Consider the following 17,050-nt stretch of genomic DNA (forward strand, 5'->3'; position numbering starts at 1 on the left):
GACCTGGGCAGCGCTGGCGCCGCGCCAAGGCCGCCGAGTGAGGGCCGAGGACAAGCCCCGGCGCGTGTGCGGAGATGGCCGCGCTGGGGGCCGCCCTGGCGGTGGTGGACAAGTGGGTGCAGGCGGCCGGGCCCTCTCACATCTGGCTTAGGCTGACGAGGCGCCCTGGGGCCCCCCACCTCCGTCTGGCTCTGGGCCTCACACAGCTCGCGCCTGGCCACTGACCGGCTGGCAATAAGGAGCCCCTGGGGAGAGTCCAGTTCCACGTGGTCGGGTGCCCGTGGGGAGGAAATGCTGCTGGCACGATTATAGCGTTTCAGCACAGTCATTTACCTTTACGATGTGAACTTTTCCTCACAGATAATTTCTGTGATTTCACCTCTTTGGTGTCAGGACATGAATTGCCATAAACACAAATTTTTTGTAAATATTTATTTCTGCACACAGAGCTGGGGTACAGGCCAGAGGCGCAGGGGGTGAGAAGCTTCACCAGAGGGAGAGCCGGGAGCAGAACAGGCCAACCTACTGAAATCCACTGCTGAGGGGGCAGTGGGGAGACAGGAGGGGTCTGCAGAGCCCTGGGGTCACCTCCTGGCCTGCACTGCTGCGTCCTAACCCCCTGCGCCTCCAGGGAGGGCCCAGCACACATTTCTTGTTTGTATAGAGAACATTATAGTCAGGTGATTTCAATAGATCTGGGGACCTTGCTAGTAAAAATGATAATTTTTTACAAACTGTTCCAAATGACATCAGACTTCCTGTTCTCAAAGCCAAGACTAGAGGTGTCCAAAGAGTAAAAGTTTCAGAAGTTCAGCATGGTAAAATGAAAGAACACACAATATTCAGGCAATCTTGGCAGAATCTAAAGTCGTACAAATTAAAATTCATAGAACTTTGTAGGAGAAAAAACAATTAGAATGTTCCCTGCAGACCCATCAGATAGATCTGAATTCAAAGCTCAGATCTGGGGCCTCCCTGGTGGTGCAGAGGTTAAAGACCAGCCTTATCACGCTATCTCCCGCCAGACACTGCACGAGCCCATCCCCGACCAGGGAGTGACCCACAGGGCACATAAGACCCCATGTCCCTACTGCTCCCTCAGCAGTGTGTCTCAGGGGATCCACCTGTTCTGCTCCCCACTCTGTCTCTGGGGTGTCCTCTCATCCCCCCACCCCCGCACCTCTGGCCTGCACCCCAGCTCTGGTGTGCATAAATAAATAAGAATTTTTTTTTTAAATTGCAAAATTCCATACCTTGATCCTGTTAAGAGTGATTTGTGTTAAGCAGGTTGGAAGAGATTGGTCTGTTCCCATCTCGCTCTGACTTTTTCATCTTGTTTTTTCTTGCTCAGTCTGTACCTTGAGCTATGATGAATCTTGCTTAAGGAGAGTAAAGAAAAACAAGTTTCTCTAACACTGATGTCTTTTGCTTAGGTTAAAGATCAACACTGTTTTGTAACTGCCTAAGATACAGTATTGCTGTATTGGTCAGTTTTCTGACCAACATCCTGGTGCTAAGCTGCGGAGCCCACGGAGTGAATTTCAAGTGCTGCACAGCAGATGGCGTTAGTTCCTAAGACAGGCTATTAACTCTGTGAGAATGTCCTATGGAGGTTTAAGGCCAGGTGACAGGGTGATATTTTGATCTTACAAGATAAAAGGATAATTCCAAGTGGTTAATTATTCGCTGGGTTCATGCGCAGATGGCACAGATATTAGAGTGAGTTTCTTCTCTGAGAGCAGCGTCAGAACACACACGAAAACACTGGTACAATCTCTTGAGGCGAACATTTCTCTCCCCAATGCGGCGGTGTTGGATACAAAACATGTCGTAGCTCCTTGCGGTGACGATGAGATCTGAGGTACTAGGCAACCTCATCTCACCCAACAGAATCCGGATTTCTCAGGAAGGCAGAAGAGCCGGTTTGACATCCTAATTCTGTCACGTATTAGAGTTGTAGCTTCAGAGAAGCTGCTGGATTTCTGAGCCTCGCTGTCTGCAGACTGTGCCTGGCCCGGAGGGACACCTCCTGTTCGATCCTGCGTGTCCACCAGGGCGGGCGGGGGCCTGCCTTTCCGCTCACGTTTCTCCTTCCTACTGGATTTTAGCCGAAGCCGGATGTGCCCCCATGGCTCCATGCTTCTCCAAGGCCAGTCCGGGTTGAGATGAACTAAGTGAAGTGATCGAAAAGTAGGTCTCATGGACGCAGGCGGCACAGCACTGTGCTGATGCCACCTGGGACGCGCTGGCCTTCCTCTGGGCTGCTCCAGCGGCTGTTTAAGGGAGAGCTGAATGAAGGCTAATTTAACTTAAAGCAAAAAATAAAATGAAAAAAATGTAAAACTTTCAAGTAAGAGATAAGACTGTGACCCAGTGACCAGGAGAGAAACGCGAGAAGACCTGGCCTCGCACAACCTGCCGGCTGGAGGCCGCGCTTCTCGCAGAGACGCTTCAACACCCTGTTGCAAATGACAGCCATGGCCAGCGAGCTCAGCTGCTGCTTCCGCGACGGTGCTCTGTTCCTCGTAGGCTCTTCTGCCATCGGCTCAGGAGATCGCCGGTCAGCGCGGCTCAGGGCCGTTCACAGCGCACAGGCACTCGATGGCCCTTGCGCAGCAAGGGCAGCCCCTCCACCATGAGGCCCACACTGTGCTTCGGGGGTCCTGGACGCTTTGCGTAGGCCGTGAGGCCCTCCTGGCTCTCAGACTCCCAGTACCCAGCAGTACCCAGCGTGGCTGCGGGAGGTGAGGACAGACGGGGAGGAGTCCAGGGGCTTCATGTACAGGGCGCAGCTATACACTTTGCACTGACTTTGGCGTGTGCATGTGAGTAACACGCACCGCGAGGGCGAGGAGACTTACAGCTCGGTCGTGAGGACTCCGTGACCCTCAGCTCTGCACCAGGCTCAGGGAGCAGGACCCTCCCCAGGGCGGGTGCCCGAGCTCCGTCTCATGTCTCGTCCTCGTCCCAGATCTGAGGTCGCCAAATAAAACCCTCAGGCCCCAGGCTGCTTCCTCGCCTGGCTGCTGGAGGGGAGCTGCTGTTGAGTTGGGGGTGCCGGGCTCAGAATCAAAGGGGAAACCTTTGGCTCCTGTCCAGGAGGCCAGGGCGGCCACTCCGCAGTGACCTGGGCCTCACCTGGCAGCGTGCTGAGGAAGGCAGCGGCCATGGTGAGGGTTGGGTGCAGCCCTGAGGGGCCACCGCACCTCAGTGCCGTCGCAGCGCAGAAGGCTTTCATCCTGCGGCGGGAAGGTCTGCAGCTGGGAGTGTCACCTGCACAGGTCACACCCGGTGTGACTCCTACTCCCATCCCAAAGGACGCAACCGCGGCCGAGCCCCAAGCAGGGAGTAGGGCAGGGCAGGGGCATCCCTGCTCTGGCCCCGCAGCCGCAGGCTGGGGGCTCTGCGTTCCCAGGTCCGGGCAGATACACGCGCAAACACCCAGGGGCCAGCTACCAACACGAAGTAAAAATCTGATGGAAGTGCCGGAAAAGAAAACGTAACCGATTCTGCTAGCCGCAAAGCCAGGGTTTATTGAGGCGCAGTGCAGGCAGGAGGGGTGCAGAGGGGTGCAGAGAGGAGCTCGCGTGACAGGCCCAGGCGCCCCCAAACCCCTGTGCCCGCCACCCGGTCGGTCGTGGCTGTACCTGCAACAGCACAGCGTCGCGGTGCTGGGTGTGGGCGTGACACAGTTGCTGGCGGACCCACTCGCGCTGCCGTCCAGGGCCCACCGGCTGCCTGTGCCCTGACTGATGCATCCAGTGTGGGTATTTGGGTGCTGCCACCAGGCTGGCTTTTTATGAACACTTTCCGCCGACGTTCTCGTCGTTTTCCTGGTGGGCTAGCCCTGTCCACTTCTGCTGGGCGAGCACCTAGGGGTGGAGTCATGGCGGCAAACGACGGCCCTTCCATCCAGGCCTTCTCATGGGATAAAAAACTTGCAAGCTCCAGGCGTGGAGTGAAATCTAGAAAGGAGGCCTAGGCGGTGCGTGGGCCGTGAGGGCGCGGGGAAAGGCTGGAGGGGTGGGCCCAGGTCCCCGCCCCCGGGGCCGTGGGGGCTGCCAGCACCCCGCACTTGCAGCCGCCTGGGGCTCAGCCCGCTGCCCTCCCCGGGGCGCACCTCACCATCCCTTCACCCCCAGGTCCCTTGTTCTGGGCTCACAGTCCCCCGTAGGGGAGCCTGAGCAGACCCCCTCACTGGTTACTTCCCAGCCGAGCAGGGAGCAGGCGACGCAGAGCACCTGGGCGGTGACCCCGAGACGCCAGTCTGGAAGACAAACTGAAGTGACCCTGCTCCCGGGGAACACGGGGAGAGGCAGGGAGGAGGCGGGAGGCGGGAGAGGCAAGGGGGGGCGCAGCTGCGGGGCTGGAGGAGGGGCTCCCCGTCGCTCACTGCTCAGCTCCTCGGGGCGCTGATCTCCAGGATGCTGGTCTCTGGGGTGCTGCTTCCCAGGGCGCTGATCTCCGGGGTGCTGGTCTCTGGAAAATAGTCCCTGGAGTGCTGGTCTCCGGGGTGCTTGTCTGTGGGGTGCTAATCTCCAGGGTGCTGGTCCCCCGGGGCACTGATCTCTGGGGTGCTGGTTCCCGGGGTGCTGGTCTCTAGGGTGCTGGTCTCCGGGATGCTGTTGTCTCTGGGGTGCTGGTCTCTGGGTGCTTGTCTCTGGAGTGCTTGTACAGCTTGTGCTTTATCAGGTGAGCAGTGTTGGCATGGAGACAAGAGCCCTGATCACAGACCCCAACGGAGGTTGGAGCCTTTCAGCTCTGCTGCCCAGCACCAGCGCGGTACCGGGAGAGCCCAGCGAGGGTGGCAGAAACCGCAGGCAAGGGGCAAGGCTGGACCTGTGGTGTGCATGCCCCTGGGCGGCAGTCCCACACCCCTCCGCCTGATCCCGCCCCTCTGAGGAGGCCCAGGGACCCTGTGTGGCATCGAGCAAGCATCTGTCTTCTTGGCAGCCACAGCTCTGCCGTCACCTCTATCACCCAACTGCAAAAGCGAGGGGGGGGGGCAGGTATGGTGACCCCCTTTGCAGGCTCTGGGGTCCAGCACACAGCACTGGCCCTGATGATACGGCAGGCAGCTGTCGGAGGGGCCGGGCAGTCCAGACAGGGGACCGGTTAGAGCCTCTGCCCCACCTCTGCCTTCACCAGCGGCACCCTCTTAGGCGGGCCTGCGGGTGTGCTGCAGAGCGACGGAGGCGCCGCATCCCCGCGGTGGCGAGCACGAGGACTGGGCCACAGGAGCTCAGGCAGGCTGGGGAGGCCTTGCCACGGCCCCCGGCCCTCGCACACGGGTGCCCTGGGAGGCAGGTGGCCGGGGCTCCGGGAGGGCCTGCCCGCCACCTGTCTCCCTGCCCAGTGTCTACAGCCTCGGAGGAATATCGCAATGGCCCAGGGCCTCAGTTTCCCTCCTTGTAGAAGATGCGTGCACGCTCTGCTCCCGGAAGCCCGTAAGGGAACAGGCTCCAGCTCAAGGCGGCAGCGGGCATGCAGAGAGCTGTATGCCCAGGCGCCCGCCTCTGGGGCCCCGGGCGTCCCCACGCGCCCACTGCTGTGCTGAAGACAGGGCAGGCGCCAAAGAGGAGGGCGCAGGAAGAGGGGTGTGGCGGGATGCCCCTGGGGTTTCACCTGCAGCAGGGCCAGCTCCAGCGGGGTGGGGGGACCCCGGCCAGCGGCGGCCATGGACGCGGGCCACAAGGCCGGGGCGCACAGTGAGGAACCTCCCACCGGCCGCGCCGGCTCCTTGCCGCCTTTGAAAGGAGGACGCAAGGCAGGCCGCAGAGCGTCCAGGCCGCTCCCTCGCGGGAGGCGAGGATTGGGGGACCCGCCCCAGCGGGGGAGGCTCTGCCTGGTCCTGCCCTGCCGCAAAGGGGGTTCTCGGTGTGAGCTTTTCAGTAAAGTAATCCACTGACGCAGTTTCAGGGTTGATGCAGACAGACTCGGGGACGGTGTTTGGGCTTTCAAACCCTCAGATTCATACCCAGTCCACTGGGCACGTCCGTAATTTGGTTCTGTCTAGCTGCTTTGCCGGTGGTGAGTGCAACAGGAGAGCGAAGTGAGATTAAAGGCGACGTGGGGAGCCAGTGAAAACCACGAGGCCAGCCCGGCTGTCTGGCGAGGGCGCCCCCAAACCAAGAGCATGCACTGTCGCTGGCAGGGGTTTCGGTGCTGGAGGAGCAGGCGCTTTTGGGAGGACGGAGTCAGAGTATGGTGCACAAGAACTTCTTCTCTCGGAAGGGGTTTTCGGACGCAGGCACCGGGACGATGAGGGGGTCTTCCCGCACGTGGGCCTCGCAGTACGCCAGGAGGTCTGAGGCCGCCTGCGACACCTGGAGGGACACGGCACAGGGTGGGTTAAAGGCCATCGGGGCGTGGAGGGGCTCCCTGGAGGGGTGGCGGGAGAGCAGACCCAGAGGACGGGCCGGGAGCGTGACTGGCGAGGTGTTGCCTGGGATGGTGGCCCACGTGCCGCGAGACAGGCCCGGGCCCACGCAGGGCCTGTCCTCCCTGGAGGGGGCCCGCCTCCACCGAGTCCAGCACCCATCTGTCATTGCTGCCGCCAGAGCGGCACAGGCGCTGCCCGCTGAGATGCCGCGAGCCCGTGGCGGCCTGGGAAGCCCACGTGCCGACGCAGAACCGCGGTCTCAGACGGGCTTGCTCCCGGCGTGTCTGCAGACAGCTGCTGCCTGGCGGCCCAGTATGGCCCCCGCTCATGCCAGGAGCCCCAGAGGCTGCGTGGAGGGGTGCTGGGAGGCGAAGCCACCGGCTCATCCCACGTGCACTGCGTCACCTCACTGGCAAGACCCGGCCGTGGGCAACGCCTCCTGCCATGAGGCTGCCTGCCTGCCCGCCGTCGCTGCAGACAGGCCAGTTCCGCCCCCTGGAGGTCCCTGCGCAGCCATCTGCATCTCCGGGATGACAGAACGCGCTGCAGGTGGGTGAAAAGCCCCCACGCGCACAATGACGGCCCTCAAGCCTCCTCCCAGCCTCACACTTCTGCCGCCGCTGTCTGGTCCTGGCACAGACCGCTCACCCCAGCAGGCCGCGCCCAGGTGGCGCCTACAGACACCACGGACTTTCGCTCTAGCGGCCACAACCAGCGGCTGAGCTGCGTCATCCCTGAACCCGCTGGCGTGTGCGGGAGGGCAGGGGGCTCGGCCAGAAGCCCAGTCTGAGCTGCTCCTGGCAAGGCGTGGGAGACTGGACCAGGCCCTTCTACTTGAAAGCGCTGTAATCTGACATCCACCATCCCCGGCTAGCCCTGGGGGTCTGAGAGAGGTGCGCTGGCTGGAGGGGTGTTTCTGCTGTCCGCAGCTCACAGGAGGCCCAGCGGGGGTCCTGGGTGAGGGAGGCGGCAAGGCGGAAGGGCCGAGGAGCGGGGAAGTCACCACAGGGTCGGGGCAGAAGGACACGGCTGGGGCGAGGCCCACAGAGCCCCTGCCCGGCCCGGAGAGCAGGGCCCATGCAAGTGGCTGGACCTGGCTCAGGGCGCCCAGTGCGGGGCGCGTGCCACACCTCACCCTGCGCTCCACCGGGCTCCGCTCCGCTGTCCTCCAGGGCCACTTGGGGAGGCGCCGCTGGTCTTCAAGCAAGGAAACAGCCACGGCAGCTGCCTCCTGGGTGTCAGCCCTGTCAGCGGCCTCTCGCGACTCCGGGGGACGCGCCCTGGGCTGCGGTCCCGCGGTCACTCTCCGCCTGCTCACGGCCGGTGCTGTTGTTTATTCTGAACTCCCTCCCGCCTGCCTCGCAGTGAGCGAGTGCTGACCCGGGTCGCAAGCAGAGAGCACAGAGGAAAGGACAAGGCGAGACTCTGGCCCGCTAGAGGGGTGAATGGAGACTGAAAGGTCATAACGGTAACAAGAATCGCCGTGCTGAAAGGCCACAACAGTGAACACGGACACGGCAGGAGACGGGGGTCTTCCGTCCAGCGCGGGCCCAGCGTCTGGCCCAGAAACGCCACCTGCCGCGCTGAGCACGGATCATCTCTGTTCCACCACGGCCCAGAGACAGCCGCGCAGACCCACGCTGAGGAGGGGCCGACGTTCGCCCAGCCCGCCACGCGCTGGGCGGTGCTCAGGGCGGCACCCCCGGCAGCTTCCTGCCCCCCAAGCGGCCGGGCCTCAGCGGGGCTGACGGGAGCTGCTGCAGCAGCTCCGCCTAGGGCTGCCCGCCATGGCTCTGCTGGTCTTCGTCGGTCACGGCCTAGGGCTGCGGTTCCAGACCTCCGAGGGGTGGAGCCAGAGTCCAGTGAGGTTACTTGGTGTCCGGCTGGCCCCCAGTGAGCAGCGGAAGCGCACGGGCTGTCAGGTGATGCACTCAGGGGAGTGGGCAGTCCCGAGATGAGTCATCCTAGCCCAGCACAGCGAAGGGCTTTTCCACTTTCACCATCAGCCTCGTTTCTCACTGTCCAGTGCCCCTTTGTTCCTCCACAGTGTCTTGACTGAGCCCCGAAGGCGCAGTGTGATCTGAGAGACAGCGGTTGAACCCGCCCTTGGGCCAAGTGGGGGGGTTTTCTGACCAGCCCCGCATCGAGGCATCTTTCAAGGAGCCTAAAAAACGGGGCGACACTGCCAAGCCCCAAGCTCCTGTCATCTTTGCACCTAGAAACAGATGATTAGTTTCCAAAGGGAAGTTTTACCCTGGCTGGGAAGCGCCAGGCCCCGCAGCTACCCCTGCCTTCTCCTGGGGCTGCAACGCTCCCTCCGAGCAGGCCCTGTGCTCAGCTCCCAGACCCAGGTGCTGGAGGGAGCCGGCAGCTGGGAGAGGCTGGAATTTTACCATCACACTGCAGGGGAAAGGAGGTGATTACGCCGCCCAGCCAGCACCCAGGCGGGGGCTGCTCTGCCGTTTCCAGCTCCAGCGTCGGAGCGAACAATTACTGGCGTCACTCTCCAGGACAAGGCAGATGGCATGATTACAGTGTGGCCGCGACACCGCCGCATCCACCCTCTGCCCGTGAAGCGACACTCACCCCCTCTCCAGCCCTCGCCTGCACCCATGCCTAGCACCGCGGGGGGCCCCTCCCCCAGAGCAGCGAGAGCACAGCACCCCTGCGCCCAGCCGCTGGGCTCAGAGGTCGGGGCGGCCCTGGGTTGTGGACGCTGGAGTCCGTGCTTCTGGGCCAGGGTCTGGCAGGGCGGATCCGTGCGGCTTTCTCTTTTTCTTTTTCTCACACGAGGAAGCACTTAGCTCAGCCCTGCGTCCAGCCTGCGGCCTGCTCACGCCCTGTCTTCGCCAGTGTGTTTTTTTTTCTGTTTACACACAAGAACTGGGGTGCGGCCAGAGGCGCGGGGGGTGAGAGGACGCCCCAGAGACAGAGTAGGGACCTGAACAGGAGGATCCCCTGAGACTCACTTTTGGGGGGGGCGCGGGGAGACAGGAGGAGGGGCCTGCTGCCCACAGGGTCAGGCCCTGGCCGGGGATGGACTCGGGCTGCCGTGGCTGTGGCAGCTTCACAGTGCTGACTCGCCCTGCGCCCCCAGGAGGTGGCTCTGGCCACCTTACAGATGGTGAGTTAGTTATTTCTCGGCCTTGGCTTCACCCCAGCTGTTCCGAGGTCGGCACAGCCTCCGCGCACTGCCCACAGCTGTCTCCCAGCCGCTCTCCCGGTGCCCAGCTGCTCAACATGAGCTGTGAGCCGCTCGGGCAAGGCTTCCCGTCTGGAACTGCCCCAGTCTTTCCTGAGCACTGCGCAGGGAGCGTCCCGAGCGCGTCCCTCCCAGAGCCACGTATCCAAAGAGCAAATTCACGCCCAGTTTCCATCCTCTCAGATGGTCACTTCTGGCTGTGGTGCTCACCGGCTAGGCTGCTGGGCCCATGTGCTGTTCCACCTTGAGCCTGATGGTGGTCAGTGCTTTCGCGGCTCTGGTGCAAGCGGGTGTGGACGCTCGAGCAGTTGCATCAGGCTGGACCCCCCTGCAGAGACCACGAGCCTTCTGCCTCCCACACTCTGCCCCAAAGTCCCGAGGGGCATAGACCACCCCACGAGGCGTGGCGGGAGCTCTATGGCCACTGTCCAGCCAGAGCCGGGGACCAGGCTGCCGCTCTGCCAACGGGAGGTGCTTGGGGTCACCCCCTGCCCACACAGGCATGTCTGCTCCACATCCCAGTGCCTGGGCAAGACCCGGCTTTGCGCCCCCAGAGCCAGAGACGCTTTGGGCCTGAGCTGTGTGGTACCAGCCAGTTCCGCGCCCCTGGGTGACACGCGCACGGGAGTTGGGGGGGGGCTTCCTCATCCCCAGAGGGGCCCTGGGCGCGCATGGTGCTGGGGCTACCAGCTGCGGCCATGGGCCCAGCACTCTACGAGACCGACGTCATCGGCCTACCGGCACCGCTGAGCCGCCGAGCTGCGGCCAACACGAGCCTGTTGCTGGCAGCAATGTGGAAACCGCACACGGGGCGCCGCAGTGGTGTCCTTGGCACATGGGCTGATGCAGACAGCGCCCGGAAGCTGCCCGCTGCCTGGCACGGCTGCTCCCACAGTGAGCGGGCTGTGCGCCAGGACGTGTGCCCTCCCGGACTGCAGAGACTGGACTCGCCATGCTTCCGGATGCGGCCTCTGCCTGCTGGGCAGGTCCACAAGCCCACACACGGGGTTCCCGAATACTGTGTGGCTCCCGCTTCACCTGTACAACCGACCATGCTGGGGAAGAACGCAGGTGACAGTGAGCAGGGCTCTGGCGCCCCCACAGTGAGGCTCTTGCTGGGCCCAGGCTGGGCCGTGGTGGCACCTGGGAGCTGGACTCCCGGCCGCAGGGAGTGGCCCTCTTCATCTCAGCCGCGCCTTCAGCCCTGACTCCACGCTCGTGTCGGGTGCTACTGTCCACGCTGAGTTCAGTTTTGTTTCAGTCATTGGATGTGTCGAATTCCACCTTCTTGAGACCCTCCCTGGGGCGCAGCAGGTAAAGCGCAGCGCTGCGAAGCTGTCCCAGCCCCTGCAGCATGAGCTCAGTCCAGCCAGGCAGGGACCTCTGGGAGCAGCAGGCCCCGCCTGTCCCCTGCCGCTCCCCTCAGCAGTGTGCTTCATGGACCTGCCTGTCCTGCTCCCCGTTCTGCCACTGGTGACTCCTCTCACCCTGTACCTCTGGCCTGTACCCCAATTCTTTTGCAAAAATAATTTTTTTTTTCCAAAAAAGCCCTCCTTGACTTTGTTTTTCCCGTTATGTTCGACCAGCCCGTGTCCTTATTTTTAATCGCCTCTTGTGAGCGGTGGGCATCGTATCGGGTATACCTGTTTTTAGAAGTGAACAGTAAAGTATCGATCTTTCAGGAAACAGGCGGGGCTGCCAGGGCCGTGGTGCACAGCCAGCGACCATCACTCTCCTGCGGCTGCTCTGGACGGCAGCAGCGTCTGGAGATGGCCTGCGCAGGGGCGGCGCCACTCACCTTGACCCGGTCCATGCAGGCCTCCATCTTCAGCTGCTCCACGGCCTTCCTGGCCTGGGAGATGCTGGCGGTGCTGCTGGCCATGCCTCCTCCGTCTGGGCCCTGAGGGGGCAGGTGAAGGGCAGAGGTGCACTGCAGGGGAAGCAGAGGCTGTGCCTCCCCACCTCAGGGCATCTCTTCCTTGGAGGCGGCCCAGGGGCTTCTGCTGGGCTGCAGGGCCCGAGGACAGTCCCCTTGCTGCTGACCCCACCCACTCAGTGTCTGGACCAGTGGTCGTCCCGAGCTGCCTCAGGCACATGATCTCCGCGGCTGTTCAGCAGCAGCCGCTTCCCAGGAAAGAGCCCGAGATGCAGCTACTCTCATGAGCACGGACTGGGCCTGCAGGACCGCGGCGTCACCCGCAGGCCAGTTGGCGCCGAGCCCCTCTGCCAAGCAAGCGAGACCTGATGGGTCTTTCTCAGGGGACGCCCAGCGTGGTGCTAGCTGAGCTCCAGCACCCCAGGTCCTGGCCCCCCGCACAGCAGGCACAGCCACTCGCGGGGGCAGTGCGGGTGCTGGGGACTCACGAAACCAGGGCATCGGGTTTCGAGGGGCAACCAGAGGCAACATCGCCAAGGAGGGTGGGCGAGGCAGAAAGCACAGCAGGCAAGTGGGGTGTGGGGGAGCTGGCCCCGCAGGGCGTGCCAGCCCAGCCTCCCCCCAGCAGCCCTGCCCCACTGCTGGCAAGGACCCTCTGGAGGACCCGCTCTCGGGCAGAACCTCGGCTCCTTACCTGTAGAGGCGGCACAGCACGGGCCAGGCAGGCAGCTGGCCAAGGGCAGCGGCCGCTGGCCGTGGCCAGAGCAGACGCGGTCTGGGCTCACCTGAAAGCCAAGCGCAGCCGGGTCGCAGGGCACAGGGGCCCATGCAGCCCCACCCCGCTCCTCCTCTATGGGGTCCCGGGAGCCCGGGAGCGGCCGCGCTGCGGGAGCAGCCTCAGCTGCCACTGGGGCGGCCCCACCCCCAGCTGGCCGTCCGCTGGCCAGGCCTCTGTGGCGTGAACAGCTTCGATCCCACGCTTTGGTCTGTCTCTTACAGAAAACAGAGTGGGGCCACGTGCAGCCGCGTTCCCAGACAGCTGTGGCCACGCAAAGCGGCACACAAGACCGGCTCAGGCCCAGGCGCCAGCAGGTCCTGATCTCACAGCGTCCTGGGCCACCGGCCCCACCCCCGCCCCAGCAGGAGGCCGAGGCCTGGCACTGAGCTCGGATTCCTTTTGTTTTCTTTAAAAAAGGAGTCAGTTGGGAGGCCACCTCACACGGCAGCGCCCGGCCGGCCCACTCCCCACCACCAAAGCCCCTTGGGGCTCCAGGTGCGCAGCAAGGGCCGAAGCTGCCATCAGAGCCGCCCCGGCTGCATTGAGAGGACGTGTCCAGCACTCTGAGCAGGTGCCAGGCCCCCAGCTGCTGGCCCTGTCAGCTGCCCCACCCCCACCCCGCACCGCGTGTCTGGGGCACCGACCCGCGTCCGAGAGGCAGGTCAGCAAAGAGCAAGCGTGGCCAGCGCTGCCCTGGCTGCCCCCACTAGCATTTGGGGCGAGTCGGGGCAGGCCCTGGCGGGAGCATGGGCAAATGGGCAGTGGGACGGCCACTGGGGCAGACCCCCCGGGGTGGGAGTGCGCTGGGGCTGCAGAGACTGGGCCGGGCCGGGTGGGGAGCGGGCAGATGCTTGAGCAGAATGGTCAGCGGGTGCCCAAGGCGAGGAGGCCTGGGCCCGGGACCCGGCACAGTCCACAGCCTCAAGGGCCCATGCCCGATTGAGGGTTCCGGCAGGTCACCCGTGCAGGCGCCTCAGGGACCACGGGCACCTGCAGCTGACCGTAAGCCCTGGGGAGGTCAACCGGAGGGCCACCGCCCCCGCACAGTGGTTACCGGGACTCAGCTTGTCCACAGCCCCCCGGTTTGCCAGTTTATGGGCCCGGACGCACACCCGGCCCGAGGCGGCATCCGGCAGCCTTGTGTCCCTGGTGCCATGCGGGGCACTGGCTCCGAGTCGCTCGCCACGAGCCTCTGAGGGCGGATGTCCTCATAGCTCCGCGTGGTCCCCGAGGCCACAGTGAACGAGCCACGCGGGAAGCGACTGAAGCACCCACTGACCGCAGAAAGACCCTCCAACCCATCCCCGGCGGCCGTCAGGAGCCATCTGATGGCAGCGTCGGCGGCACGCAGGAGCGTTGCGGATCGGCTCAGCCCGGCCCGGCTGCGGGAGCATCTGGCAGCAGCTCACAAAAACCGGATGTTGAAGAAGCAAACAGTCTGGGCAGGTCCAGGAGCCGCGCAGCTGCTCCCATGGCTGCCGGGTGCAGAGGCTGCGGGGGCGGCCTCGGGCAGGAGGGCAGGGTGGGAGCTGGGGTCCAGCAGCCACAGGAGCGGGAGGTGACTACCCACCGACTCTGGCCCTGGGGGGTCGATGGAGGCGCTGCCCCGGGCAAGCCTGAGCTAGGTAAAGTGAGAGCCCGGAAAGGGCACCAGGGCTCAGCTGACTCCGGGGGCTGGGCGGGGCACAGGGCCCAGGCCTGGCTGCAGCTGAGAGCCTGCCCTGTCCTCAGGACAGGGCAGCCAGGGCGGGGGCGGCAAGCCGGCCAGGCTGAGTTTAGGGTCCCCCTGAGGCCACAGTGAGCGAGCCCCTCTGCCCAGGCAGGGACACTGGCCGTCGGGCCCCGACTGGCGCCTCGCACTGCCCGGGAAGCCTCCGAAGGGCATGCTGCGCGGGCGTCAGCTCCCGCCAGCGCTGACTGAGCCAGGGCTTGCCGCAGCGACTGCTTCCTACGCACTGAGGACGGCTGTTCGGGCCAGTGACCTTGGCCGCGGACGAGGAGCGGAGCGTCTTACACAAAGGAACAAAAGAATCAGAATTGCACAGGAGTCAGCGCAGAACCAGACGTCGGGAGCCAGGAGGTGCTGTGCTGACCGCTGGGCCTGGCTGCAGGGCCCAAGGGAGAGTCAGAGGCCATGTCTGCGAACGGCCGACCCAATACCCGCGCCCGGCGCTCAGGGACGGGGCCAAGCTCTGTCCCAGGTGGGCATCCTTGTCCTCGTCCTTGTCCTGGAACAGACCTCTGGGCGGGGCAGGCAGCCGAGGCCCAGCAGCACCCCCACCCCACCTGCAGGGCTCACCTCTGTGCCGGCCGCCCTGACAGCGCCAGGCGCCCCGAAGGGCGCACCAGGGCTGAGCTTTGGGTGGCATCTGCTCCTTGCTGTGCAACTTGGGGAGATGACTTACCCTCTCCTTGGCTGCCCGCCCCCTACAGCTGCCTACAAACTACCAGGACCTGAGTTTCGGGGTGAAGCCTGGCCCGCGAAGGAACTGCGCCAGAGGCCCCGCGTTCCTGCCCGCGTGCCCTCCCAGGGATCCGAAAGCCAGGGCCAGGCGTCCCCCAAGCTCTCCAACTCGTGGGGTGATGGTGGGCCCCGCAAATGATGCGGGGAACTGCCCTGTCTCAGTTCTCATCTGATCATAGAGTCTCTTGTCCTCTAAGGTTCCAGTTACCTGGGTCATCTTTGGGGCAAGGGATCACTGGCTCTGCGGAACTGCTAAGGCAGGGGAGCCTGGCAGGTGGCCGGCCCTCAGCCAAGACTGCCGGCTGCTGTCACTCCACCACGCAGGAACGCCCCACCCCCGCCCCGTGCTCCGGCGCCCCCCCCAAAGCTTGGCCAACTGGGGGGTGGGGGAGTGGCCTCCCCCTCCTTAGCAGCCCAGGTGAGTGCAGCAGCCTCGACCTGCAGTCTGGACTGTGCGGTCTGCAGGTGAGGGGAGCCCCCACGCCGCCTGTCTGGAGAGGGGCGTGGCCCCCCACGCGTGTTTCCCCCACAGGGCGGCTGCCGTGGTTCCCTCTCGGCCCCAGGAGGGGAACTGAGGCTGACAGGGGACGGCCGAGGCTCTTCAGAGGCAAGGACACAGGAGGTTTCCCTGGGGGTCACAGTGTCCAGCTGCGAGGCAATGGCGTGTCCTGTTCTGTGGTCACCTTTGGGGGCCACATTCGGTTCACTGCATGTCCCAGGGTGGATCGTGCCGCAGGATCCCGGAGTGAAGCCCCGCAGCCGGCTGGGCCTCCTGACCCTCAGGGCGCTGGTCTGGTCTGACCTCTGGGGCTAGGGGGCAGCATCTTGACCAGGCCTCTCTGGCCTTCACAGTCACCAGCCCAGCCGAGTCTCAACTGGGGGGGATCCCTAAACCATGCAACGAGAGGGGCCCTCGGAGGGCTGCACCCGCGTGCCGCTGCACCCTCCCGCTGAGCCACGCCGGACACTCCTCGGGTGGTGGGGTCCCCTGAGCGCAGGGCGACGGGCCGCTGGGCAGAAGGAACCTGGGCCTGGCGTTTCACTGCGGCCTCTGCCCAGCTCCATAGGGCCAGGCGTGAACTCTGGCCCTGTCCTGGCCAGGGCCTGTCCACAGCCTGCCCGCAGCCTCGACTGCAGCCCCTCCCTGGCAGTCGCGCTCCCTCCGGGGTTCCCTTTTCTCCCACCCCCTAGCAGACACCTGTCAGACGCCCCCAAACTGCAGAAACCACGAGGATCTTGTGCACACCTGGGAGAGCCTGGGCCTGGCGCTGGCCTGCAGACACCTCACCCCTCCCTGACCCCAGATCAGCGACGCCCGCCGCCCTTCCTCAGTCGGCCAATGGGCTCCCGCCCAGTGCTGGCTTCACCAGGTGGGCTGCGCGACTGCCGCTGACCCGACAAGCTCTGGGACCAAGTGACTGGAAGCTCCAGCTCGCTCCCTGAACTGACCTCCCGAGTCCCTGTTTCCTGTGGGGATTTTTCCCAGCAGTATTTCTTGTTTGCGTTTCCCTAGGTGGAAGTTCAGAGGCTCTTCAGGAAAGCCGGCTGGCTCCTGGCGTGGTTGGCCAGGTGACGCCTCCGGCAGTCCTGCTCGTGTCTGCACCTGACAGAGGGAACACCAACTGCTGAAAGAACATTCTGGGAGTGTGGGGGGCCCTAACGTGTTTAAGTTCAGTTTCTGGTTTATGACAACTGAACAAATCCTCTTGCTACTGGAATGAAAAGTCTTCCGTATGTCTGTGTGTGTCAGCGCAAATAAACACAGCAAGTTAACGCAGGAAAATCTGCACGAGTGAAAGCAAGGTTCACAGAGGTGTTCTGAGGACAAATCGGGCAATCGTTCAAAGTCCCGAGATCACAGCAGGCTGCTGCGGCGGGGGCTGCTGGCCAGGTCCCCCTCTTCCGCGGGTGGACAGGAGAGGAGGAAGCAAAATGCCGTCACAAGTACACGGAAATGACTTGCCCCGCAGACGTGAGACTTTCTCCCAGCTCTGGGAGCTGAGGGGCTCGGGTCGCGAGTGGGCATTCGGCATGGCCACTGCCACCCAGCCCGAGGGCGGCCAGGCAGCCCGCTGGGGGCCGCCGCCTGTTCCACTCCCGCCCCCGCCGCTGTTCCACCGTTTCAAGGACCGCGCTGAGCCTCTGAGCCCCGAGGGCCCAGGCGGGCTTTAGCTCGCAGGCGCGGGGGAGCGCTGTGCGGCCGAGGGCGAACGGACACCGAGGGCTGCAGCCTTGTGCCGGTGGAGGTCGATGCCGAGCCCTAGCCCAGACGGCCACCGGCGGGCCCACGGACCGAGGGGCGTCGCCGAGCACCCGCCGCGCAGCCGGGGCTGCTCCCTGCTTCTCGC

General features: G+C 64.2%; 1 protein-coding gene across 1 annotated transcript in view; it reads right to left on the minus strand.

Annotated features, from left to right (window-relative positions):
• B3GALNT2 (beta-1,3-N-acetylgalactosaminyltransferase 2) overlaps positions 1-2,542 on the minus strand; it is a 37,096-nt gene extending 34,554 nt beyond the window's left edge. Inside the window, exon 1 of the mRNA XM_004690730.2 lies at positions 2,416-2,542. Within this exon, the coding sequence (XP_004690787.1) occupies positions 2,416-2,542 (127 nt within the window). The remainder of the gene's footprint in view (positions 1-2,415) is intronic.
• Between the last annotated feature and the right edge of the window lie 14,508 nt (positions 2,543-17,050).

The sequence above is a fragment of the Condylura cristata genome, unplaced genomic scaffold (genome assembly GCF_000260355.1).
Source record: "Condylura cristata isolate star-nosed mole 26May11 unplaced genomic scaffold, ConCri1.0 scaffold00029, whole genome shotgun sequence".
Classification (NCBI taxonomy): domain Eukaryota; kingdom Metazoa; phylum Chordata; class Mammalia; order Eulipotyphla; family Talpidae; genus Condylura; species Condylura cristata.